Source organism: Emys orbicularis, chromosome 2 (genome assembly GCF_028017835.1).
Source record: "Emys orbicularis isolate rEmyOrb1 chromosome 2, rEmyOrb1.hap1, whole genome shotgun sequence".
NCBI classification, from domain to species: domain Eukaryota; kingdom Metazoa; phylum Chordata; order Testudines; family Emydidae; genus Emys; species Emys orbicularis.
The window spans coordinates 232,597,945-232,620,828 of record NC_088684.1 but is presented as its reverse complement, the minus strand read 5'-3'; the positions used below and the strand labels follow the sequence as shown (position 1 = coordinate 232,620,828).

The following is a 22,884-nucleotide window of genomic DNA, read 5'->3' as shown; positions in this document are numbered from 1 at the left end:
ATTGCCACCCTTACTTCTGCGCTGCCTTCAGAACTGGGCAGCCGGAGAGTAGTAGCTGTTGGCCAGGCGCCCAGCTCTGAAGGCAGTGCCCCAGCAGCAGGAGCGCAGAAGTAAGGCCAGCAATACCATACCATGCCACCCTTACTTCTGCATTGCTGCCTTCAGAGCTGGGTGGCCAGAGAGTGGCAGCTGCTGACTGAGGGTCCAGCTCTGCAGGCAGCAGTGCAGAAGTAAGGGTGGCAATACTATACCAGGCCATCCTTACTTCTGCACTGCTGCTGGCGGCGGCGCTGCCTTCAGAGCTGGGATCCCGGCCAGCAACAGCCGCTTTCCAGCTGCCCAGCTCTGAAGGCAGCACCGCCGCCTGCAGCAGCACAGAATAAGGGTAGCAGTACCGCAACCCCCCCTACAATAACCTTATGACACACACACACACACACACACACAACTCCTTTTTGGGTCAGTACCCCTATAATTACAACACCATGAAATTTCAGATTTAAATAGCTGAAAACATGAAATTTACAATTTTTAAAATCCTATGACCGTGAAATTGACCAAAAGGGACTGTGAATTTGGTAGGGCCTAGCTATGATGAAGCCGTAGGCTTCTATATGCCAACAGACACAGTGGGGAAGAATGGGAAACCATCCATTGTGAGTCTGTTGAGATGCCAAGTGTGCCAGAGAACATAGAGACTGAGAATAATCCTGATGCTAGCCCTGCAGTCTTGGAAGAGACTCTAGAGAGAGACAGGTTAATAAATTTGAAAATGGGTGATAAAGGCAGGAGTAATGCAGTACAATCACCCATTGAGGAAACCATATTATATCAGGAATTAAGTGTCTACTTGAGTTCATGGCAAAGGCAGAACTCTGACTAGGCTACGCAATAGTAAACTATGGGTGTTCTATGGGATTAGAAGTTACTTAATTGTTTGTTTATAAAATAGTAAATATGTGGTATGATGAGCGGAACTGAAGAAAGAGGGTCAGGCTTAAGGAGGAATAAAGTTTAGTGTGGCACCAAAGGCGCAGGAATGCAAGCTGGGACACAGGCTGCTGCATTCAAACTTGAGAACCTCAGCATGTAATATTGGCCATTCAGCATGCTTAATAAAAGACATTTTCTAGAACTCTGCCTGCTTGACGCATCTCTGATTACACTGGTGTTTTTCATGGTCAGTGGCTGGGCGGACATGCATTACTTCTGTTAGCACCGTGAGCACTGACATGCCAAATGTCTTCAAGAAACACAGAGCCAGTGCCCTCCTTTGTTTTCATATACTCTGTAGGAGTCCTGACCCTCAGGAGATGTTTTGATATATGCCTTCGTTCAGGATGGAATAGCTGTTAGAGTGGTAGGTTGCCAGCCACTTTCTGTTTGGAATCCAAAGTTCTCTCCCATTTATAATGGTGAAAACCAGCAAAGAACACCTTTTATAGAAACCATGAACATCTCCTTCAGAGAAGTGAACTTGTTTATATTTTGAGGTCTAAAAAACAACATTAGGTTCAGAAAACCTTTCCAACTACTGCCCCATCTCCAACCTCTCATTTCTAGGCAAAAACTTTAAGCAAGTAGTGGAAACCTAGCTTAAATAACAATGTGTGATATATGCCAACATTCTGGATGCTTTGCAGTCAGGTTCAGATGGGAGCATGACATGGAAACAACCTGAGTGGTACTAACAGATGACCTCAAAATGGTAGTGGATGTTGGCCACATCTCAATATTCAGACTACTCAACCTATCAGCAACTTTTGAGACAGCTGACCAAGGTGCTGTTGACCCACTTACATAACACAGTTGGAAGAGGTGGTGCAGCACTCCAATCAATCCTGTTCAAAAGGACACAGAGAGGTAGCAGGCCTGCTGTTTTTCTTCCTCAAAAGTGGTCACCTGTGAATTGTCAAAGAGATAGCTTCTGAATACATGAGGTGATGCCATCAATGTGTTGTCATCTGCAAATTTCAATAATGTGTTGTTAATCCCCTCTTTCACATCATTAATGAAAACATTAGGACTAGATTTAACTGCAACACTCCGCCACAAAACTTCCTACCACACAGTACATTGCCATTTATCATTACATTTTTTGTGGTCCATTAGCCAATTATCAATGCATATGACTCCTATGTATGTCAATTTGAATTAATATTGAGCATAAGATTTTTAAGACACACTATCACACTTTAATAAAATCCAGAAATCTACTGCATTCTTTTCATTCACTAATTTTGTAATTGTACCCAAACAATCTAGTTTCCTGAAAAAAATGGCTCTTTATAAACCCTTGTTGTTCATTAAAACACTAAGAGCCTGATTCTGGTTTTGTTTACAGGGGACTAACTACATTGGGTGAAATCCTGGCCCCACAGAAGTCAATGGCAAACCTCCCAGACCAACCAACAGAGCCAGGTTTTCACTCACTGACTTTAACACAGTCACTCTTGAGCTACACTGTTATAACTGTGAGAAGAAACAGGCTCAGAGTAACATAGATCAAGCCAGGTAAAGATCCACAGAAAAGAAATGAAGGCATGTACATAAAAAAAAAATCAGAATAGGGGTTTCCATTATGTTTCTAGCCATAAAAGTACAATACTTAAGTTCTAGCTATAAAGAAAATGGCACAATTAAACTAACAAATATGTTTAGTTTTATCATAATTTTCTCTGTATACATGAGGAAGTACAAGGAAAATGGATCTTTCTTCAATATTACGTTTTTTGGTAAACACTTTGGCAATGGTCTTTTAGTACAGCACAATTTGTTAATTTATTGCATGCAATAAAGGCTACTTGCACCCATCCTGATATTTATTACTTCAGGTAGGAAGATCACAGCTTTCTAAATGTAACTGAGTAACTGTAAATTACTGTTAACAGCTACATGGGAGAGAAGGAAGTAGAAAAATCACCTCAACATTGATTATCAGTTTCTATTTCACCTTAGTGTTTTTGGAGGTGATGCTTTCAGATAAAGTAAAGTAAGGTTTTTTTCTTATATACCTGAAACATCTGCTAACAACCCCTTTTAGAACTAACATCAAAGGTATTCTTTGTAACTAGCTAGGTCATCGATACAGCAACATCAGTCATTACATTGTTAAATCTAATTTCCCAGTAATAAACGTAAATAATTTTGAAATCTGTTTAAACCCAGGATTGTAAAAGCAATATCAAAAAGAAAATAGATTTAAACTTGTTGCCTCATGTTTATTTACATGGTTTCCAGAATACAAAACTGATCATCTTCATAAAGAATACAAAACTAAATCAGTGTTACAATTCTTGCTTACATCCAACATGAAGATGGAAATTCAAGAAGTTAAGACTAAAATTTATCCTTAATCCAATATTCCTATATTTTCCAGAGGGGAATATTACTAATCAGTATTTACATAGGGCAGTAAATTAAATATACATAGCATGTTACAAAATATAGAATAAGATCCAATTTGGGTTTCAGTTCTGCTCTCACTTACATTGGTATGAATCAGGAGAACCCCCTGTGGAAGTCAATAGAGTTGCATGGGTGTAAATGTAAAAAAGAAGTGAATCAGGCCCCCGGTCTCTGTCCTGAAGAACTTACACTCTAACATCAACATGACAAGATGCAGGCAGTGCTTAGGTATTAGGCACTATAGAAAATCCCATGTCAGATAAAACAGCTTAAATAAGGGAGGGTGTAGAAAGAGACTACTGTTGAGGTGGCCCACACAGGAAAGATTCATGAGGGAAAACAGGCTTGATGAAAGAGGGAGAGGGTATGTATTGGCTGGGTAATAGGGAAACTGTTTCAATAGCAGATGGTATGATGCAAGCTTCAAATTAAGAGTGTTGAAGACAAAGATCCTGATTCTCCACTGCCTTGAGTCTTGCATAGTTATAAACCAAGTGCCAAGTGAGAGTAAAATGCTACCATTCTCATTGGCAGCATTAACATGGGTGTAAATGACTACATAAGGTGCACGGCAATGGAGAATATTGGGTTCAAAGAGAGCCATAAGGAGGCAGAAGAGTATAGGGAAGCAAGTAGGTGAGACAGAAGTAGGAAGAAAAGAGAAGAGAGGTCTAGATTGGGGTGAGGTTAAATAGGGTCTTGGAAGGGAAGAATTAGAAGTTTAAATCAGGATGTGATAAAAGAAAGCCAGCAAAATGATTTGAGGTACTGTAGTTGTCATGATTGTGGGAGAAGAAGGTAACTTTAGCAGCAAAAAACTGGATAGCACTGAAGTGCAGGGAAGAGGGATAAGAAAGGCTAGAGACAACAAAGTTATAGATGACCAAGGTGTGAACAAGATTTTTATTAGCAGAAATAGAGGGAAATGATGGATTTTGTTGGAATTATACATGGAGCAATGAGAAGGCTTCATGGGAGTCTGGTTGTAGCCAGATGTCAGACACAGGATGTGAGCCTGAGGGCAGGTCTACACTACAGCGGGGAACAACGCTCTGAGATCGATCCACCGGCGGTCGATTTAGCGGGTCTAGTAAAGACCAGCCAAATCGACTGCAGATCGCTCTCCAGTTAGCCCCTGTACTCTACCCCTGATGAGAAGAGTAAGGTAAGTCGACAGATTTTCTCCCGTCGACCCCCCGCGGTGTAGACTTTAGGTAACTCAACCTAAAGTACGTAGACTCAAGCTACGTTATTCATGTAGCTGGAGTTGCATAGTACAGGTCGACTTACCGTGGTAGTGTAGACATAACCTATGACACAAAGTAAGGTAAAGTTAGTAACACAGGTGGGGGTATATTTTAAGCGGTACGATTAGCCCAACATATAGACTCTCTGTTAAAACACACTCTGAATCCCTATTCTCATTTTCTCACACCATTTCTGAAGTCAATATGCTAATGCAGTGACTCTCAACCTTTCCAGACTACTGTACCCCTTGCAGGAATCTGATTTGTCTTGCGTAATCCCAAGTTTCACCTCACTTAAAAACTACTTGCTTACAAAATCAGACATAAAAATACAAACGTGTCACAGCACAGCATTACTGAAAAATTGCTTACTTTCTCATTTTTACCATATAATTATAAAATAAATCAATTGGAATATAAATATTGTACTTACATTTCAGTGTATAGTATATAGAACAGTATAAACAAGTCACTGTATGAAATTTTAGTTTGTACTGACTTCACTAGTGATTTTTATGTAACCTGTTGTAAAACTAGGCAAATAACTAGATGAGTTGATATACCCCCCTGGAAGACCTCTGCGTACCCCTGGTTGAGAACCACTGTGTTAGTGGATTTTAAGGAAAGAACTTAGCCAGCTGTGTTTAGAGTCATTATAATATTGTTTCTAGATACAAGAAGTTTGCTCTGAAATTTTCAGAATGGTTCAAGTGACATTTGGCATGTTTTCTCTAGATTCCCCCCCCCCCTCCCCTTTTGGGAATGACTGCTGCTCTGTAGCTTTGTTATTGAGAGGGATAGCAAATCACTGGCTAGTCAGAAATCAAATGAGAAGTGAGTATCCTTAACAATGCAGAAGGCACTGAAGTACTGTAGCTCTTTTATACTTCCTATGAAATGGCGAACCTCACCATCTGTTGTATTTGTTGCAAAGAAAGACTGAGCCTCTGTCTTCGTATTAAACAAAAGTAATTGCTTGTATCAAATGATGTTTAACTAGAGAAAGTGTAACTGCCTAGTTTTCAGGCAGGCACCAACTTCCACACACAGAACTCCAAGCACACACATCTCACTTATTCTTATTATAAAGTGACAGGTATTTTACAGCCTAACCAACCCCAGCCATGAACTTTTTAGATCATGGATCTTACCGCACAGTCCAAACATAGGTCCATTTCACAATACTTCAACATTTATCAGTCATGGGAGCAACATTGTACATTCTGTGTTAAACTGATGACCAATGCAACAATGAACAAAAGGATACACCTTCTTTCCAAATTTTTTATCTATGACCCATTTTGCCCAACCCCCATTTATCTTATATTAAAGATTTCAGGCAAACAAGACAAGCTGTCATTCACCAATTCCCTATTAACTACTGAACAGTGCAAGGGCCCTCATTTCTAAATAATGACTGTTCTCCCCCCACAAAATAATTATCTACTGAGATTTCTAGCTAGCAGGAACCTGGTAGCTTTCCTGAAAGACTAGCACGGCTACCCCTCTGATTCCTGAAAGTAGAGGCTTCATAGCTCATTAATGTTTGTGCACTAGCCCCATTTCAAAGTTTGTCCTATGCAAATCAGTGCTGATGAGCACTTAACTAATCTGTTTACAAACCAGAGCTGCTGGCAGGCCTCAGTGATTTTCTATCAAAGCAAACTACCCTTCTTTATGGGCATCTGGTTGTCCCTGAATAGGTAGTTTAAGCATATACTCTTTCTTCAAAGAAAGATCAAAAGCTTTATTACTTCTAAATGAGTGCATTATTTCCACTTACTACTTTCTTGTTTGTAATGTGTTAACAGCACCATCGCAGGTTTGCCTTGAGACTTGCTAGTTTATCAAAATGCAACCGTTCCTTAATAGATCCCTACGTATATTTTACACACACACAAAAAATGTAGCCAATAACATGTAGTCCATCAGATAGATGGATAATCAAGACCTACATTAATAAAGAAATCAAAACACACATTTCTATACAACTGGATAAAGGGCAGAAGGAATTGGGAGTATAATCTCAAGAGTTTATTGTGAATTTTTAAAAGATAGCATGTAGTTTGGTGTAGCTACATATGGAAAAGGCTGTTTCTCATTTTCCCTGTAAATGTAAAAGTTGCAATGAGAAAACCCATTTCAAAATTATGTTACAATTTTGTTTATGTAGCCAGTTTATGAGGAATTTTCCACATCCCCCATCATTTTGGCTCACAGATTGTAACCATATTTACTTACTATCCCTCGTTTCTTTCAGATTGAGTGACACTGGAGGAGAGATAGCTCAGTGGTTTGAGCATTGGCCTACTAAACCCAGGGTTGTGAGCTCAATCCTTGAGGGAGTCACTTATGGATCTGGGGCAAAATCAGTACTTGGTCCTGCTAGTGAAGGCAGGGGGCTGGACTCGATGACCTTTCAGGGTCCCTTCCAGCTCTATGAGATAGGTATATCTCCATATATTAACTTTGTGCACTTGCCGGCACTATTGTGAGCACCTGGAAAACAAGAAAGAGCTAACATCTTATTTCCACACAAACTGGAGACCAGTTACAGAAACAAAAGCTGGCTGTTCAAGAGAAAGTCCATAAGTAGGCTCTACGCAGCCAGGGCCAAGTCAGACAGTTCTGCGAAACTTGTGCAGAGGGCCCCAGGGAGAGGTTGGAAATGCTGGTGTGATGTTTATTGCTCAGATTTTAGTGCTGGGTGGGGTAGAGCAGGAGCTGCTTCTTGCTTCCTGAGAGCCCTCCAGCAAGAACTAGGGCTCCCTGTGGACTCAGAACACCTCCCTCTTTATTAGGGGTTCTGGCTGGGCAAATTGTGGGTTCCCCTATTCTCCTGTAACAGGAAACCTCCCATCCACTATTCCCCAATACCCCTCCACAAATAAGACACACCAGTGCTAGACAGTTGCTACTCTTCCCTGCCTACTCTTGATGGAATGAACCGTTCCCCACTCCTCATGTGAACTAGCCTGGTATAAGAAGTTGGGGGTAGGTGCAGAAACCTGGGTCCCACAATTGAGGTTGGGAAATACGACTGAATGGCTTTTCAGAGGGGCTCATTTGTGCGTAGTAACTCTTGGGGGCGCTGAAGAGCTGTTGCTCTAGTTTCCTTTAACAGGTTTTTAATTCTGGCAGGGCAAAGTAGTTATCATTGAGCACCCACAGAGCGTGCAGCACTGTACAAACATTATATGATGTAATTACATATATATGTTTAATATATGATGTTATAACCTAGTTGAGAAACATATAGTACATTAGAAGCAGAAATTCACAGCAGTGCAGGAGCCTTTGTAGAAAGGTTTAAAAAAAAAAAACATTTCAAAGAGCCCTGCTCTGTGCAACATAGGTTCAATCAAAGTTGAGTCAAATATTGTGTAAGGGCCAGGACTGCACGGATATCCTGGAATGTCTTAAGTCCACATGTCTGGAACACATTTCTTGACTAGAATTGGCAAGCAAAATTACCCTTTTTGGTGCTTTGACTTCAAATATCTGGTGCTTTGACTTCAAATATCCTTCCACCACAATCAGAGGTTTTTCCAGTGTTGGGAACACGATGCAGCCTGGTCTGTAGCCCTGGCGAGAGCTTCCACGGTGCACGGTTTCTCCATGAGTTGGCAGATCAATAGATGTGCCATGGTTTGTGTTGTGTTTTACCACAGTCACATGTGCCTGGCCCTACTTCTGCATATTGGCTTTTTACCTGCCAATTTTCCTTCAGCAGCAATTTAAACATCTCCAGCTCAACCAATCCTTCTTCACCCTTGGGTGAAGGCTTCAGTGACATCAATGTGCATGTTGATGTCCGTCTCAAATATTTTGAGCTGTGTGCACCACATTTCCAGTCATGAAGCACTGGTGATTTTTTAAGTGGCCCTGCTGCAGCTAAGAAGCTTTTTCATATTTTCAGGTGGCTAACTGCTGCAGTGTGGCCATATAGCAGATGTCTGGTGTCCTCAACCTGTCATAATTGTTCCATTTTGCTTGTGACCGCCCTCCTAATATCCAATGGAGTGATTCTGGCAAGCAGATAAAGGCTGTTCACATTTGTTGGCTTTAGACATCCTGTGATGAAGCGGCAGCTGTCATTCAGTACAGGGTCCAGCTTCTTTGCATGAGGTGATCTTTCCCACACTGGACATGTGTATTCAGCTGTTGAATGGCAAAGTACAAGCGTGATGGGTCTTATGGTTGCTGGATTGGTTCCCCATTTTGAATTAGCAAGCTTCCTGAGTATGTTGTTCTGGGTGCTAACACTGCCATTTGTCTTCTCCACGTGTACTTTGAAGGAGAGAGTGCTGTCTAGTGTCACTCCAAGGTAGACAAGATTCCAGCGGTTGGCAAGTGATACCCCATTCCAGATGATGTTGAGTTGTCTACTAGCTTCATGATTCAGAAAATGGAAGAGACTCACTTGCATTTTGGCTGGGTTGGTGCGCAGTTGGTTCTTGGTGTAATAGACCGAGCACAGATAGTGCTGATGTTAACATAGCTTCGATATGAGAGAGATCCTTGGCTTGGGCAGCAACATGTAAGTCATTGGCTTACAGAAAACTTTTTGCGCTGAGATGGATTGGTTGATCATTCGGGTACACATCAAAGAATATTGGTGAGAGTACACTCCCTTGTGGTAGGCCGTTTTTCTGTTGCCACACTGACTCTGCTTCCTGCATAGTTTGACGTAAAAAAGTCAGTTATTTAGTAGAGATTGTGTCAGTTGTACGAGATGGTTATCTTTCATCATGTTGTATTTTAGTGAAGGGCCTTCAGTGATTCAATGTGTCATATGCTGCTAATAGGTTGACAAACACTGAGCCCGTTACCATACCCTTTCTGAAGCCATCTTCAATGTATTGAATGATGTTCAGCACTTGACTGGTGCATGATTTGCCTGGGCAGAATCCAGCTTGCTCTGGGATTAGGTGCTTTTCAACAAGTGCCAATAGGTAGTTTAAAATGAGACACTTATACAGTTTGTAGAGGTGACATTGTAGTGATATAGGCCTGAAGATCTTCAGCTCTGTTGCCTTCTTCCCCAGCTTCAGGAATGCAGCAATACATGCTCATTGACAGACCTTGGTTAATTTTTAAGTGGCTGAGCATGTGTTAGACAACTTAAGAATTCTTTGTGGCTGGTCTGAAGTGTTTGATTTGGTCAGTATGAATGTCATCTAGACTGGGGGCTTTACCGCTCTTGAGGGTGTTCATTCCAGAGGTTTAATTCGGTCATTATGTACTGTGCCCTAAAATTACAAGTCTCCTAGTCTTCTTGCCACTTAAGCCATGTCTAGGGTTGTTTGTTCAATGCCCTGCCATTTTCTACAAGTTGGTGTGCACCCTGGTCTGCAGTAATGTTGTAGTGTTGCTCTGCCTTCCTTGGGTCATTGTTAAGCATCCGGATGGTTATCCATATTTTCTTGGTGCTGTGGGTCACATCCATGCACTCAGTGAGATTCTACCATGACTTCTGTTTTTCCTCTTTTAGTGCAGAGACCAATTCTTCACCATCTGCAATAGTATCCTCAGCAAATGGGTCTGCTTCAAACTTCTGCATGTATTTTGCATACCAATCTAGTAACTCGGCTGTTAGTCCTGGTACATAATTTGTTCTGCAGCCTCGTGGAATATGCTTCTTTGAGACAGCGTGTACTGCATTGACAAACTGGTCATAATTTTCTGGTATTGGTTCGCTCTTTCTTACAACGTCATTGAGGTTGTTGGTGGAGTCTTCCATTTCACCTTCTTAAAATTAAAGTGGTGCTGAAATGGTAGTGAATTCGGAGATATACCTTCACAGATCTGGATGGGCGAGTGCTGCAAACATGGAATCAGACCCAAACTAAGTTTGTTACACAAACCAGCTATGTTGTTACTCACAAATGCCAGATCAGGGTTGTAGTCCTGTTTCCACTAGCTGCTGTAGAAGGAATTGGGGAACTTGGGGTAATGAATTAGCTCAAGATGTGTGCCTCTACCCATAATTCAACTAATTCACCATTTTCAACAGTTACACTGTAGCCCCATTTGATGCTGTAACTGTTAACCTGGAACATGACAAAACACTTTATGTGAGGTAGTGAACTTGAATTGTTTGCATGGTGGTTTGTAGACAGATATGATGGAAATGCCACCAATGTCTACAGTCAGGACTTCAATGTCATTATTATTAGTCATAGATGCTGTGTTGATAAGATCAGGATTGACAAAAATGGTGTTGCCCTATTGCTTGTATGGTCCTATCCGGGGACAGTTGTTGTTAATTCCCCCACGTGTCTCCTGGAGGAATAACACCTGGCAGTGCACATTTTGGCTCTAAGGTCTTATTTGGCACCCAGGAGCCCTTAGACATTTGCTGATACTATTGTCAGTGCCAGTCCTGATGAGCACCCTTTTGAATGATACTGATGACTGTGTCAATCTTCAGGTACAGTCGGTCGGTTATGCTGACATTGACATATTCTTTGGTTATATTGTGTGGTAGGTGTTCAGGTGCTTTGACTGGTTATGGACCTTTAAGCTGGCCTCCCAACCACCATCATAAAATGACAGCATAAGAGTTTAAATTATAGTTAAGGTAACGTACTACTGTCCTAAATCTGCAAAATTTAGTTATGCATGGACATGCCCCCAAGACAATGAAAAATATCACTTCCAAGCAAGATGACATTTACTACACAAAAGAAAAAAAAAAGCCAACTATACAACAGTGCTGACAGTCATAGGAATAAAGCAGCAGGACATGGAGGTAGGAGATCTGGAGCACAGCAGCTAAAGAGGGCAAGGTGGCGTGGAATTTAGAAGCATGTGTACACAAGCTTAGCTGTCTTCTATTAAACTGTAAGCTCTTCAGGGCAAGGACTTGTCTTTTAGTCTGTATTTGTAAAACACCTAGGACAACAGGATAGTCTACCATGCTGTACTGTACAATGTGTTCGCAAACTAGACAGTCATGGAGAAAGCAAGTCTCTTGGAACAAAAGAGGAAGACTTAAGAGGAAGCACTAACTAGGTACCCAACCTGAAGAGAATTTTAAAAAGTACTACCTGGGTCAGATTATCTTCTTAGTTCAGTTGCCTTCTTTTATCTTTCCCTCTGAATGTTGGTGCCATACGTAAGTAGTCTGTGCCTACCTTGACCAGCTGTCAGGTATCTAATGTATAAATACTTTTTTTCAGAAATCATACCATGTGTAAGACCAATGCAAAGTGTCTGTGAGCACAAGTTCACCTTTGAGAAAAAAGTTTGTCCTGGCTAAATTTCAACTCTGGTAATTATATTCTGCTCACCCAGGTTCCATCCTGCAATTACAGTTGGCTATAATATGATTAAGTTGTTTCTCTAAACTATTGTGCAATGATGCTATGCACTGTAACAGCTTCTGCATTTTTCAGGGTGGTTGCATTTCAATTGTCAATTAAGTGATTCAGGTATCAGTCATGTACCAGTTACACTTGTGAAGTGCTTTGGGATCTTTTGAAATCTATGTGTTGTATAAACTGCAAGACAGTGTATTACTATTTCCAAATCAAGGTAATGCCTGGTGATTAATGGCCTACTGTTACACCACCATCACCACCACCACCACCACAAAAAGCCATCCTGCCTTCTGGGCTCAGTAAAACCCAAAACTAAACTAGCAGAGAGAATACCTCTGACCCCTAACGAGAATGAAGACTCCAAGTCAGGGTTAAGATCAGTACGGAAAGGGGGATGGGAGGGGGGAAAGGGGAGGAGACAGAATATTCAAACTGCTTTTAACTACATAGAAACTATATTTAGAAATCTATTACTTTTTAGAATTTATAGGTTTCAATACACCGCAAATATTCACTGAATGCATGAATAATGCACAAGAATAATTGACATATGTACACCTTGATCAAGGTTTAAAAATACTTTTCAATATATTGAATCTACTCCAGTTCTACCACGTGAAATAATTAATTCATTCTCTTTATCAGCCTGACAACAACAGTAAAATTTACAGAGTTTCCTTATTTATACAACTTTTACTAGCCATACTAGAAACTTGTCAGGTTCTGCCAAATAAAACAGGTGAAAGTGACAAGTCTTTCCAAATCTGAAAATACCAGAGTTTAAAAGATCGGTTACACATCTGTTAGGCTGTTGCATTCCACAGAAAAGAGAAAGTCTCAACTGTTGCAGGTATGAGCCTGTCAGATTGAGAGCATTTGTGGTAATTTGTGGACACTCAACTAAATTCATCCCAATATTGTAGAATAGCTTTTCAGTTTTGTATGGTTTCCACTAACAAACATATCCATCTGTCACTGAAGTCAATGAAAAGACTCCCATTGACTTTAAGGTTGTATAATCAATGTTAGGGTGTATAATCAGTGCCTAAATCCATAATACGGAAGGGAACCTAGCTCTACAGCTGTGTTTCGTCAGATCAAAAAAATACAGTAAATTCATTTTCTTAGCACCTTTTTGGAAATTTAAATTTGGATGGAAGTTTCCACTCCTCTATAATCAATTCCCACACACCTCCAGCACATACAGTGACAATACATATATCATATGCCTGACAACCATGCTATAGTGGAAAACCTTAACTCCTACCTCATTCTTCCCCATAGGAAAACACCACATACAGACGTGTTATATCCAACCTGTTGAGGTCTAACATGTACCTTGAATTGCACGATGTGTTGTATTCTCGTGGTTAAATACGCAGTCAGAGTTACAGCCTTATGCTACAGTGTGATCATGAGGAATGTGATGTGTGTACTGAATTGCTGTATACGTTGGAGGTGTATGGGAATTCCCTATAAATGGAGAGAAACGGTCAGCGAAAGCAATGAGTGGAGGATAATGAGCATTAAAGAAGGGTACCTTAAGAGGACATTCCTTTATTTTTAAAGGGAACACCCCCTCACAAAAACCCTTAAGCAACCTTAACTGGCTTGTAACAAAGTGGTTTTTGGGGGGATAGGAAGAGACCTTGCATACAGAGATAAATCCACCCCCTTTTGGTGCTAACCAGGCCTTCCCTTTTTAGGAACCATCAGAAAATATTCAGGTCTACTGCATATCTTTTATATCTCCATATTTTGAAGATGGTAAAATATCAGGAATATCAACTACAGTTGCTAAGTATCCCAAACAATGATTGCTGCCTGTCAATAGTTGGTCCCTGTTGCTTCCCTGTGTCAGAGCAAGTGGGCCTAACTGAGCCACTTAAAGGGGACAGGGCTAAAAGTGGGGCTATAAATGCCTGCCATGGGCAGGAAGAGGAGTGATTGGGGCAGGCTGTGTATGGGGAGAGGCACTAACTCAAATCATGGGCCCCTGATACGAGGGGAGAATGAGCTGGATCTTTGATGACCAATGAAGTGGGGGTGGAAACAAAGGCAGACTGAATATGAATAAGACTGCTTAGATATACTTTTATTAACCGCCCCCCTACAACTTTAGTGGTTAACAGTGGTTTCATGTTAGGCACAATGCATTAGATATAGGCAGTTTCTCATCAAGCATGATGGAAGGGCCAGTTTAATATTCAAAGTAATTTAAAAATAAGTTACCTAAAGTTTCCCTTTGGAACATTTACATAGCATGCAGTTAATTTGTTGCATCTAATTTGGGTGTATATACTGTTGGGTCATTAGTGTAAAAATTCAACAGTTTTACATGCTTTCTGTTCTGCTCAACAAGTTGTCACTGCCAGCAACAGATGTTGAAAATGATAACAGCCTTACTACTTGGCTAACTTGCATAGAGTAGTAAATCCCATGCAGAGGGGAAATTACAATTTTATATACTTATACCAATATGATATATATCTAATTTTCCTCTATAGAAATAGGAAAATATAAATTCTAATATAAATTTTATTATTGGCAGGGCTGATTAAGGTTGCCAGACACTTCCCATTATAACTTTGCCAGATTTAATTGTCTGGGCAGAAACTTTCCAGGTTGGGTGTCTGCCTCAGGCTGAACTTTTTTTCCCCAGCCAAAACAATTCAGTTGTTTACAAAAACGAGGATAGGGGGAAAATACAGTTTTGTGCTTGTTAGATTATGGCAACCTTTTCTCTGAACAGTTTTTTAACACCCATTCTTTGGAGCAGGGACTTGAAATTTAACAAGTGGGTGACTATTGTGTCAGGAATCACTCTCTCTCTCTGTTGCCATGAAAATCTTCCCACATTTGCCTAAGTTATAAGCCTTTGAAAAACTGCAGTTCACATATGCTCAGTAGAGACTTCTTCAATTTTATCAACTAAAATCTCTGAAAAGTCCATCCTCACTGAGCATGCTTGAGCCTCTCAGCTCTTACTGCTGAACAGACTACACATGCTCCAACCCCTCAGATCTCCTACTGTGACCAAACTACCCATTTAGCCAGCCACACAGAGCAACTGAGCATGCTCCCTCCAGCCCAGGGCTACAGAGGCAATGCCCGGCTATCCCTGTCATGGCTACTCCAGGCCAGCGTGCTGCCATGCACTAGAAATGAAGAGCAAGGAACCTGTCTGTCAGTGACAACCCTGCTGGTATGCAGGCAATGAGGAGGAGGAAGCCTTATGATTCAAATGTAGAGGGACCAGGTTCTTCCTGCAGTTCCCTGCCTCATTCACTGCACACCTTCCAACTGTGCAACAGATGAGGGAGGGGTCCTATAGACAAGGCCAGCCTTAGGGGAAATGGCACCCTGGGTGAACTTGTATTTTGGCGCCCCCCCATTGCCCCTTGCCCATGTGAGTTCCTCATGCATTTCACCTGGCCGTGTGGGCCCCACACCCTAACCTCTGCACTGTGACCCCATCACCCCTAACCCCTGCACCTCCCTCCTGCACCCACATAGGAAAATTGACCTGGATGCATGGAGTGCTTGGTATTGCTCCTCGCTCCCCCGCTCACAGCCCCCTAAGGGGGCACAGAGGAATGTTGGGGAGAGCAGTATCTGTGCATCAGCACTTGCCTCCTCCTTCCATGTTCCTGTTCCGGACGAAGCCAGGAGAAATATGGGCACCCCCTCTCCCCCCACAGCACTCCCCTGCCAGCTGGAAGCAGCTTCTGACTCTACACTGGCAGCAAACACCTCTGTGCTGCTGCACGGCGCTCCCCTTGACCATGGCGCCCTTGGGTGGTTGCCCAGATGGCCCACCCCCAGGGCCGGCTCTGGCTTTTTTGCCGCCCCAGGCAAAAAAGCCTCCGCCCCCCCTCCCAGCGGGGGGGGGGGGGAAGGCGGCCGGAGCCCCGGTGGGGGCTCCGCTCTCCCCCCGGCAGCCGGGGGGAGGGCGCCGGGGGGGGGGGGGAGGGCGGCCAGAGCGCCGGGGGCAGGGTGGCGAGAGGGCGGCGAGCCCCGGCCGGGGGGAGGGCGGCCAGAACGCCGGGGGGAGGGTGGCGAGCCTGGCCGTGGCCGCGCTCTCCTTGGCGGCCGGAGCGCCGCGCCGCCCCCCTCCAGGTGCCGCCCCAAGCACAAGCTTGCTGGGCTGGTGCCTGGAGCCGGCCCTGCCCACCCCTAAGGCTGGCCCTGCTTAAAGACAACAGCCTCCCTTCACTACCCAATCCTGATTCATCCCCAGAGCAGGTCCATCCTATTCACTGAATGAGACAGGAGTGCTGTGGAAAAATATTATGTGGTCATGTAATTAAAGACTGTATGACAGTGCATATGCACAGGAGGAAAAAAATTAAGGATGCACAAATAATCTTAATTCTGGCATTTCCTAACTTTTGAATAATTGACTTTGCAACCTTAATAATGTTCTTTTAATGAAGTTTGTTTTGTATGTAATATTAGATAGATTCAGAACCACTGCAATTGAGCAGATGAACTACTTTTTATCTAATTAGTTATAGGCAGATTGATAATTTGGAAACATATGCTTGTTTTTAATAGTATAGTGCCCATACATAGTAGTAATTAAGAAAGTACTAGACTAACCTAGAGCTTTATTTAGATATCAAAACAAGCTTGGAAAGGAATAAACAGAACAACCAGTAATATTTAATGAATTTTGTATAATGTTGCAGCTAATCTATAAAAATCTATGCCCAAATTTTCTGAGTTTTCCATGCACAATTGATGCCTATGTTGTGCACACAATTGTGTTACCTGCCACACGCCTATTAGATGCACCACTGTACATGCAAAATTCTGAAAATGTAGAGGTTAGGCTGCATAGTGACCATTAAGACCCCAATCCTGCAAATAACTTTACACTGAGTCGTCCCACTGAAGTCAACAGGAATACTCATCCTCAGAATGCTAGATCAGGGGTAGGTGAATGGTTAGGGAAATTAATATGCAAATATGCCACCCTACACATTTTACAATAAAAACTACTCAGTGCTTATGAAAGATGGACTGTAGAAGACCAAAAAATGAACGACCTAGCACAAATTTGCAGCTATTTGTATTTTTGCAAACTTGCATTTAAAAAAACCAAACAACCTTATAGCAGGCATTTACCAACATAGATTTTTATTTGATTTCAAAATAATGGGATTCATTTTATTTATATTTATAATAATGCAGTAATTATCTAAAGCAAATGTACATTTGTCAGAATTTTTAGTAGGTGCCATTCTTGACTTTTGAAAATATATGACAGGGTACAAGAAGGAAATATAAAATTGGGTTAGCCAAATATAGTACTGGAGCTTTACAAGAGAGACATATACTATGTTATTTTAACTAAGTCTACCAGTTAAACATGCTGTAACAGCTTTCCACTAACTTACATACCCCCATAAACATAAATCTGTAACACTAATCCCAGGAAAAATCCATCACTGATTATCAGGCCCAAGCTAATAGTTAAAAATAAATAGCAAGAAAAGAAAAGAAAAAAAAACACATTCTGTTTCTTCATTATAAGGACCTTCCCTTTTCCCATGAAGGCTTTATCTTTATTAAAAGTTAATGAAAGCTGGTTTGTCACCCTATGTTATTACTATTGAAGATTCAACTTAGTTTGCACAATTTAGAGCCATAATGTCAGTTGTTTATAAGCAAATCATTGGGTACTTAGTAAAAAAAAAAAAAAAAAAAGTACTTATCAACTGGATTTTGTGAATATGCTATTATGGTTCTTAAACAGTCAGTGTATTTTTTATCTGACCAAATAAACAACCCCTCTCCCAGCCTGCTTTTTAAAGAATTGATGAAAAATCCTGGAGTTTGCTGAGACCTAGACAACCAAAAGCAGACAGGTCGGTGTGGGTTCATGACTTGTGACCTTTGATTAAACCCATATACTTCTCAAATGAGCTACAAGGAGGTTCCAAAAAAAGTGTTTGGTTTCTAATAGTGTCCATTGCCAAAATAACAGCTCACAAGTTCTCCTCTTCACGTAAAAACTGGAACACAGCTGAGAAGTCTTTCAGGGCATAGCCCTTTGCACACATCATCCTGTAGATCTGATGTGCTAGAGATCCCAGAGGAACAGGTGTTTTAGTGTTGGTAGCAGTAATCTGTGCCAAGCCAAGATCCTGAAAGCAGAAAAACAACAAGGAATTAAGTAACCATATGAATATTACCCGCTATTTGGCTTCCTTGAAAAAGAGAAGCCACTGCCAACAAATGAAATACTGCAACCTTAAAATTCCAGCCCTGGAAGAAGGCAGGTATTGCCTTCATTTTCTGGTATTGCTACAGGGGCTGAACCAGAAAGTCCAAAACAGCTTTTGATTCACTTTAAACCAAAACTGATTTTTTTCAGTTTTTCTCAAATGAAATGAATACAGGGAAAAAAAATCCATTTTGATTTAAAAACACCTGAAATGGGGGGAAAAAACAAACCCAAAACAACTTTTTTCCTTTATCTTTGGGGTCTCTTTCACCTTTTAAAAAAAAACAATTAAATTTCTAAATGAAATACCATTTAGAAAAAAAGTCAAAACATTTTGACATTTTCCTATTATTTTTCTGGCTGAAACTATTAGCCAAATTTGACACACATTCAGTGAATAGTTTGAGCACCACAGAAAGTGCATTTTCCGGTGAATTTATGCTGAAGAACCAAATGGACCCATCAGTTTTTGGCACCACTTTGGAGCTCAGCTTTCTCTCTCAATCACTGTTGCTTTAGAAGTAGAGGCAGCATGCCTACTAGCAGGAACAGAGGACTCTATGTCAGGATTCCTGAGCTCTAGAACTGGCACTGCCACTGACCATGTGACACTTGCATAAAATCAGCTTATCAGAGCCTCAGGTTAACCATCTTCAAGTGGACATAATAGTATTTACTTGCCTCAAACCCTCCTAGACTAACCTGGTCTCTTGAGCTGCATGAGGAGTTTATACCAGGAGAAAGCACATTCTGTTTCCATTATAGCTCTCCCCTGGGGACCAGTTAAGATTTCCCTTGTGTCAGCTGGGACAGCTTTAAATACCACCAAAAGCTCTGTCCATGGAGACTGCAGTAGAGTTCTGATAAACCAGGTTCCTGGGCTGTCCTGGCCATGCCCACTCCTCAGCTAGTATCACTCCACTTTCCTGGGCATATTAGCCTAAGGGTATGTCTATGCTGCAGCTGGGAGTGAGCAGACAGACTCATGCTAGCATACTAAAAATAGCAGTTTGGATGTTGTGGCTCAGGTTGGAGCTCGCGAGTTTGTCTACCCAAGCTAGTAGTCTCACTCTCAGCTTCAGTGTAGATCATACCCACAGGATACGTCTACTTGGGGATAAAAGCCCTGTGTGGCACAGCCATGGTGAGTTGACTTGGGCTCATGGGGCTTGGGCTGCGGGGCTAAAAATTGCTCTGTAGATGTATGGGCTCGGGCTGGAGCCCAAGCTCCGGAACCCTCCACCCTCACAGGGCCCCAGAAAAGCTGTTACTATGCTGTCTGTTGAGGTCAACACACTGTTGACATCATTGGCTAGTAGCGTGCAGAAGACTGCCCTAACCCCAGAAAACCAGTATGCTGCTTTCTTGTAGAGATACCTTTCTCTATGAATGGACATGAAATATAAATGGGCTCCCCAACTCTTGAGAATGTGTTTATGATCACAATTTTCCAATGGTACACTCTAAACTCTGAGAGACCATTCACTAGCATAGGCAGAATTTCCATAGATCTTGGCATGACCATTCAACATGGATAATGAGTCCCTGCTCCAAGACTGTTGAAACACAGAGCTGCTAGTTGTTGGGGGTGTACCTGACCTTTTGCTCGATGGTCATCATAAGCACATGACCCCTAAATGGAGAAGGACTTCTCGGACTTCAGTGTAAGAAATGAGAGAAACAATTTTGCTCTTCTCTCCCGTGATGGATGCGATTCCCACACCTTCTGTGTCATGCTGAACTCTGAAGTAGCATAGATGCGGTTACAGAACAATAGACTGCTAAACATTATCATAAACTTCAGATTGTGAAGTTTCCAGCATCTTTTCTATAGCTGCTTGAAGCTCCTTGAACAAGACAACTTTGACTAATCAGCATTCAATAAGATATACTTTGTATCCTCTTCAAGCAGCTGCTAGCAATACTAGCACTTTTGTAACAGGGATGAAGACCTAAGGAAAATGAACTATATTTACCTAAAACAACCCAATCATGGAAACCGTGTGTCAATAGGCATCCTGTAACTTTATCAAAAACACATAATCTGTGGGCGCAGTCACTTGTCTTCAGAATTTATATTCTGAATTTCTTCAGATGACAAAGTTGTTCTGACTGGGATATGGCTCTTCCTGACCTTTTGGGAAAGGCAGAATCAGAATATACTTTCCTGCCCCTCTCCCCTTCTTGGGAACTGAGGCAATGGCTTCCAGATGTCTTACTATCAGAGACTAAAGCAATTTTTGCTGGACTTGGAGAAATATCAGTCTTTTATGGGGAAGCATTATGGCTTCCATTTTAAAAAGAATTGTTATTGTTATTAAGGAAATACTTCATTTATTTTTAATATTTTCTAGTCTGACCTGAATCAGATTCTGCCATTGAAAGGAAAACTCAAAGATTGTCCTGACCTAGCATCAGAAACTCTTTAGTAAAAAGAAATGGAAAGCCCTACTTCTGCCCCTACTCTGTCTCGATAAATCACCCCTGACAAGGGTCAAGATTAATATGATCTAAATCTAGCTCTTCCAGGAATCCTAAAAGGAAGGCTGTTATCAACACCTTTAATGTTAATGGGAGGAGAGGACTTCTGATCTGTAATGTCTTCTCTGTATAACCCTCTGACCCTTAAAAGGAAAAGCAATAAATCTGATCTTTGAAGTGAAATCTCCAGACCAGGGCTCATATTAGAGAGCTTGTCTAGACACTAGGTTACTTCAGACTTCAAGACAGAAGAGAGGTGATTTCCAGAGAGGTGTCTTGTAGAAAATTTGCTGCCAAAAAAAACTTGGAGCCTATAACTTTGTCTGTGGGATCCATCAGTGGTGGAATACTTTAATAAATCTTTCAACTATCACCATGTTTGACATCTGAGAAGATGAAGTTTTATGACCATCTTAGGACAACAGCTATCTTGTGGTCATTTGACTCTTTAAATAATTGTCTACATAGACAATCATCTTCTCCACTTCAAGAGATTCTCTCCCTCCCTTCCTCTACAAACTCTTATTATTCATTATTGTTTTATGGCAAAAGTGTGCTGTGCAGTTTACAGGAAAAATAAAAGAGTAGGTCCCTGGCCCGAAGAATTTACAATCTAATTTGAGTAATGGCATGAGTGGGTGGAACAAACAAAAGGATAAATTCTCATCTCACAAATCTCTTTACATAGACTAGGGAATGGACTGTTTAGTACCTGGAAGAGGTCACCACACCACTAATTTTCACCTTTTGGGATGTTCAGTAATGGATAGCTCTAGTGCCTTAGCTAAATGCTTACTCAAGTAATTGTTCCCTCTGCATCGAAGAATGTGTCCCCTGAGGATTGTTGAAGAAGTGCTAGAAAAATCTACTGCCCCTCCCTTCCCCCTGTGTTGCAGATTCAAGATTAGAAGAAGACAGTCAGACATTTCAGCTTTGCTCAATGGGGGAAAAGAGGAGGAGACTCAGATGAGGGCTGCTAGCAATCTGACTGTATGATTTACATTATGAACACTCTTGTGCTTTAGGAAACCTTTCCTTAGCTATCCTTGACACTTGATAGGCCAGAGGTTGGCAGCCTTATCAGTGACCGAAATTAAATTTTGATTTTGAAGAATGAAGTGCCAAATTAGTTAGCTCACATCAATTTTAAAGACAGTTCACACACGTACATTAGGTGCCTTTGCACTGGTGTCTCCTTTTTTCCTGTACCCTTTTCCTCTACCTTTTTTCCCTCTTCCATGGACTCCTTTCTATCTTTCTCCTCCTTCCTGTTCCCTAGTAACTTTCCTTACACCCCTCCCCAATCTGCTACTGCTCCACCAATATGCTCTATTTTATTCACATTAGAAAAATGCCTATTATAGTACCAGGGCACCAGACCCCTCCCAGTACACATACCCCTCCAGCACCCCACCAAATATCCCCTCCTGCATCCCCAAATACCCCCCTCCCAGTACATACACACCTCCAGCACCTCCTAATACACACACACACCCCTCCAGCACCCCCAAATATCCCCTCTAGCACCCCCAAATGCCCGCTCCCAGTACACACATACCTCCAGCACCCCTAAATACCCCCTCCCAGTACACACCCCTCCAGTACCCTCAAATACCACTCCCAGTACACACACACACACACACACTCTTCCTATACCCCCAAATACCTCCTCCAGCACCCCCCCAAATATCCCCTCCAGCACCTCCAAATACCCCTTCCCAGTACACACATCCCTCCAGCACCCCCAAATACTCCCTCCCAGTACACATATAGCACCCCCCTTCAGCTCCTCCCACCATCCTCTTTTGGGGAACCTGAAAGATAGTAACCCTAGCCCCATCAGTTTCACTTTCTAGTTCTGCTCCTGTCTCTCTTCTTTCACCTGACCTTGTGGGATATTGGGGGTGGGAGGTGGCATAAATAAAGGACGAGAGGAGGGAGGCAAGAGTTTTGTTTTATACTGCTCTGTATCTGCTCACTTTCAGGCTCTCAGACAAGTGGGTGCTCACTTTAACATATCAACTGCCCTGATCCTGCAAGCTACTCCTGCATCTGTCCAGAACCCCACCGAAAACAATCTTGTGATGGGGAGACAAGTGAAAAATACTAACAGGCTAATATACTATGAAATATTTTGAGGTGGTTAAAAACAAAGAGACCAGCAAAAAATCCAACTTCCTTCTGCACACTG

General features: G+C 41.8%; 1 protein-coding gene across 1 annotated transcript in view; it reads right to left on the bottom strand.

Annotated features, from left to right (window-relative positions):
- Positions 1-17,105: 17,105 nt before the first annotated feature.
- The window catches only part of HIBADH (3-hydroxyisobutyrate dehydrogenase), a 122,339-nt gene continuing 116,560 nt past the window's right edge, over positions 17,106-22,884 (bottom strand). The window contains exon 8 of the mRNA XM_065399147.1: positions 17,106-18,132. Within this exon, the coding sequence (XP_065255219.1) occupies positions 17,974-18,132 (159 nt within the window). The 3' untranslated portion in view covers positions 17,106-17,973. The remainder of the gene's footprint in view (positions 18,133-22,884) is intronic.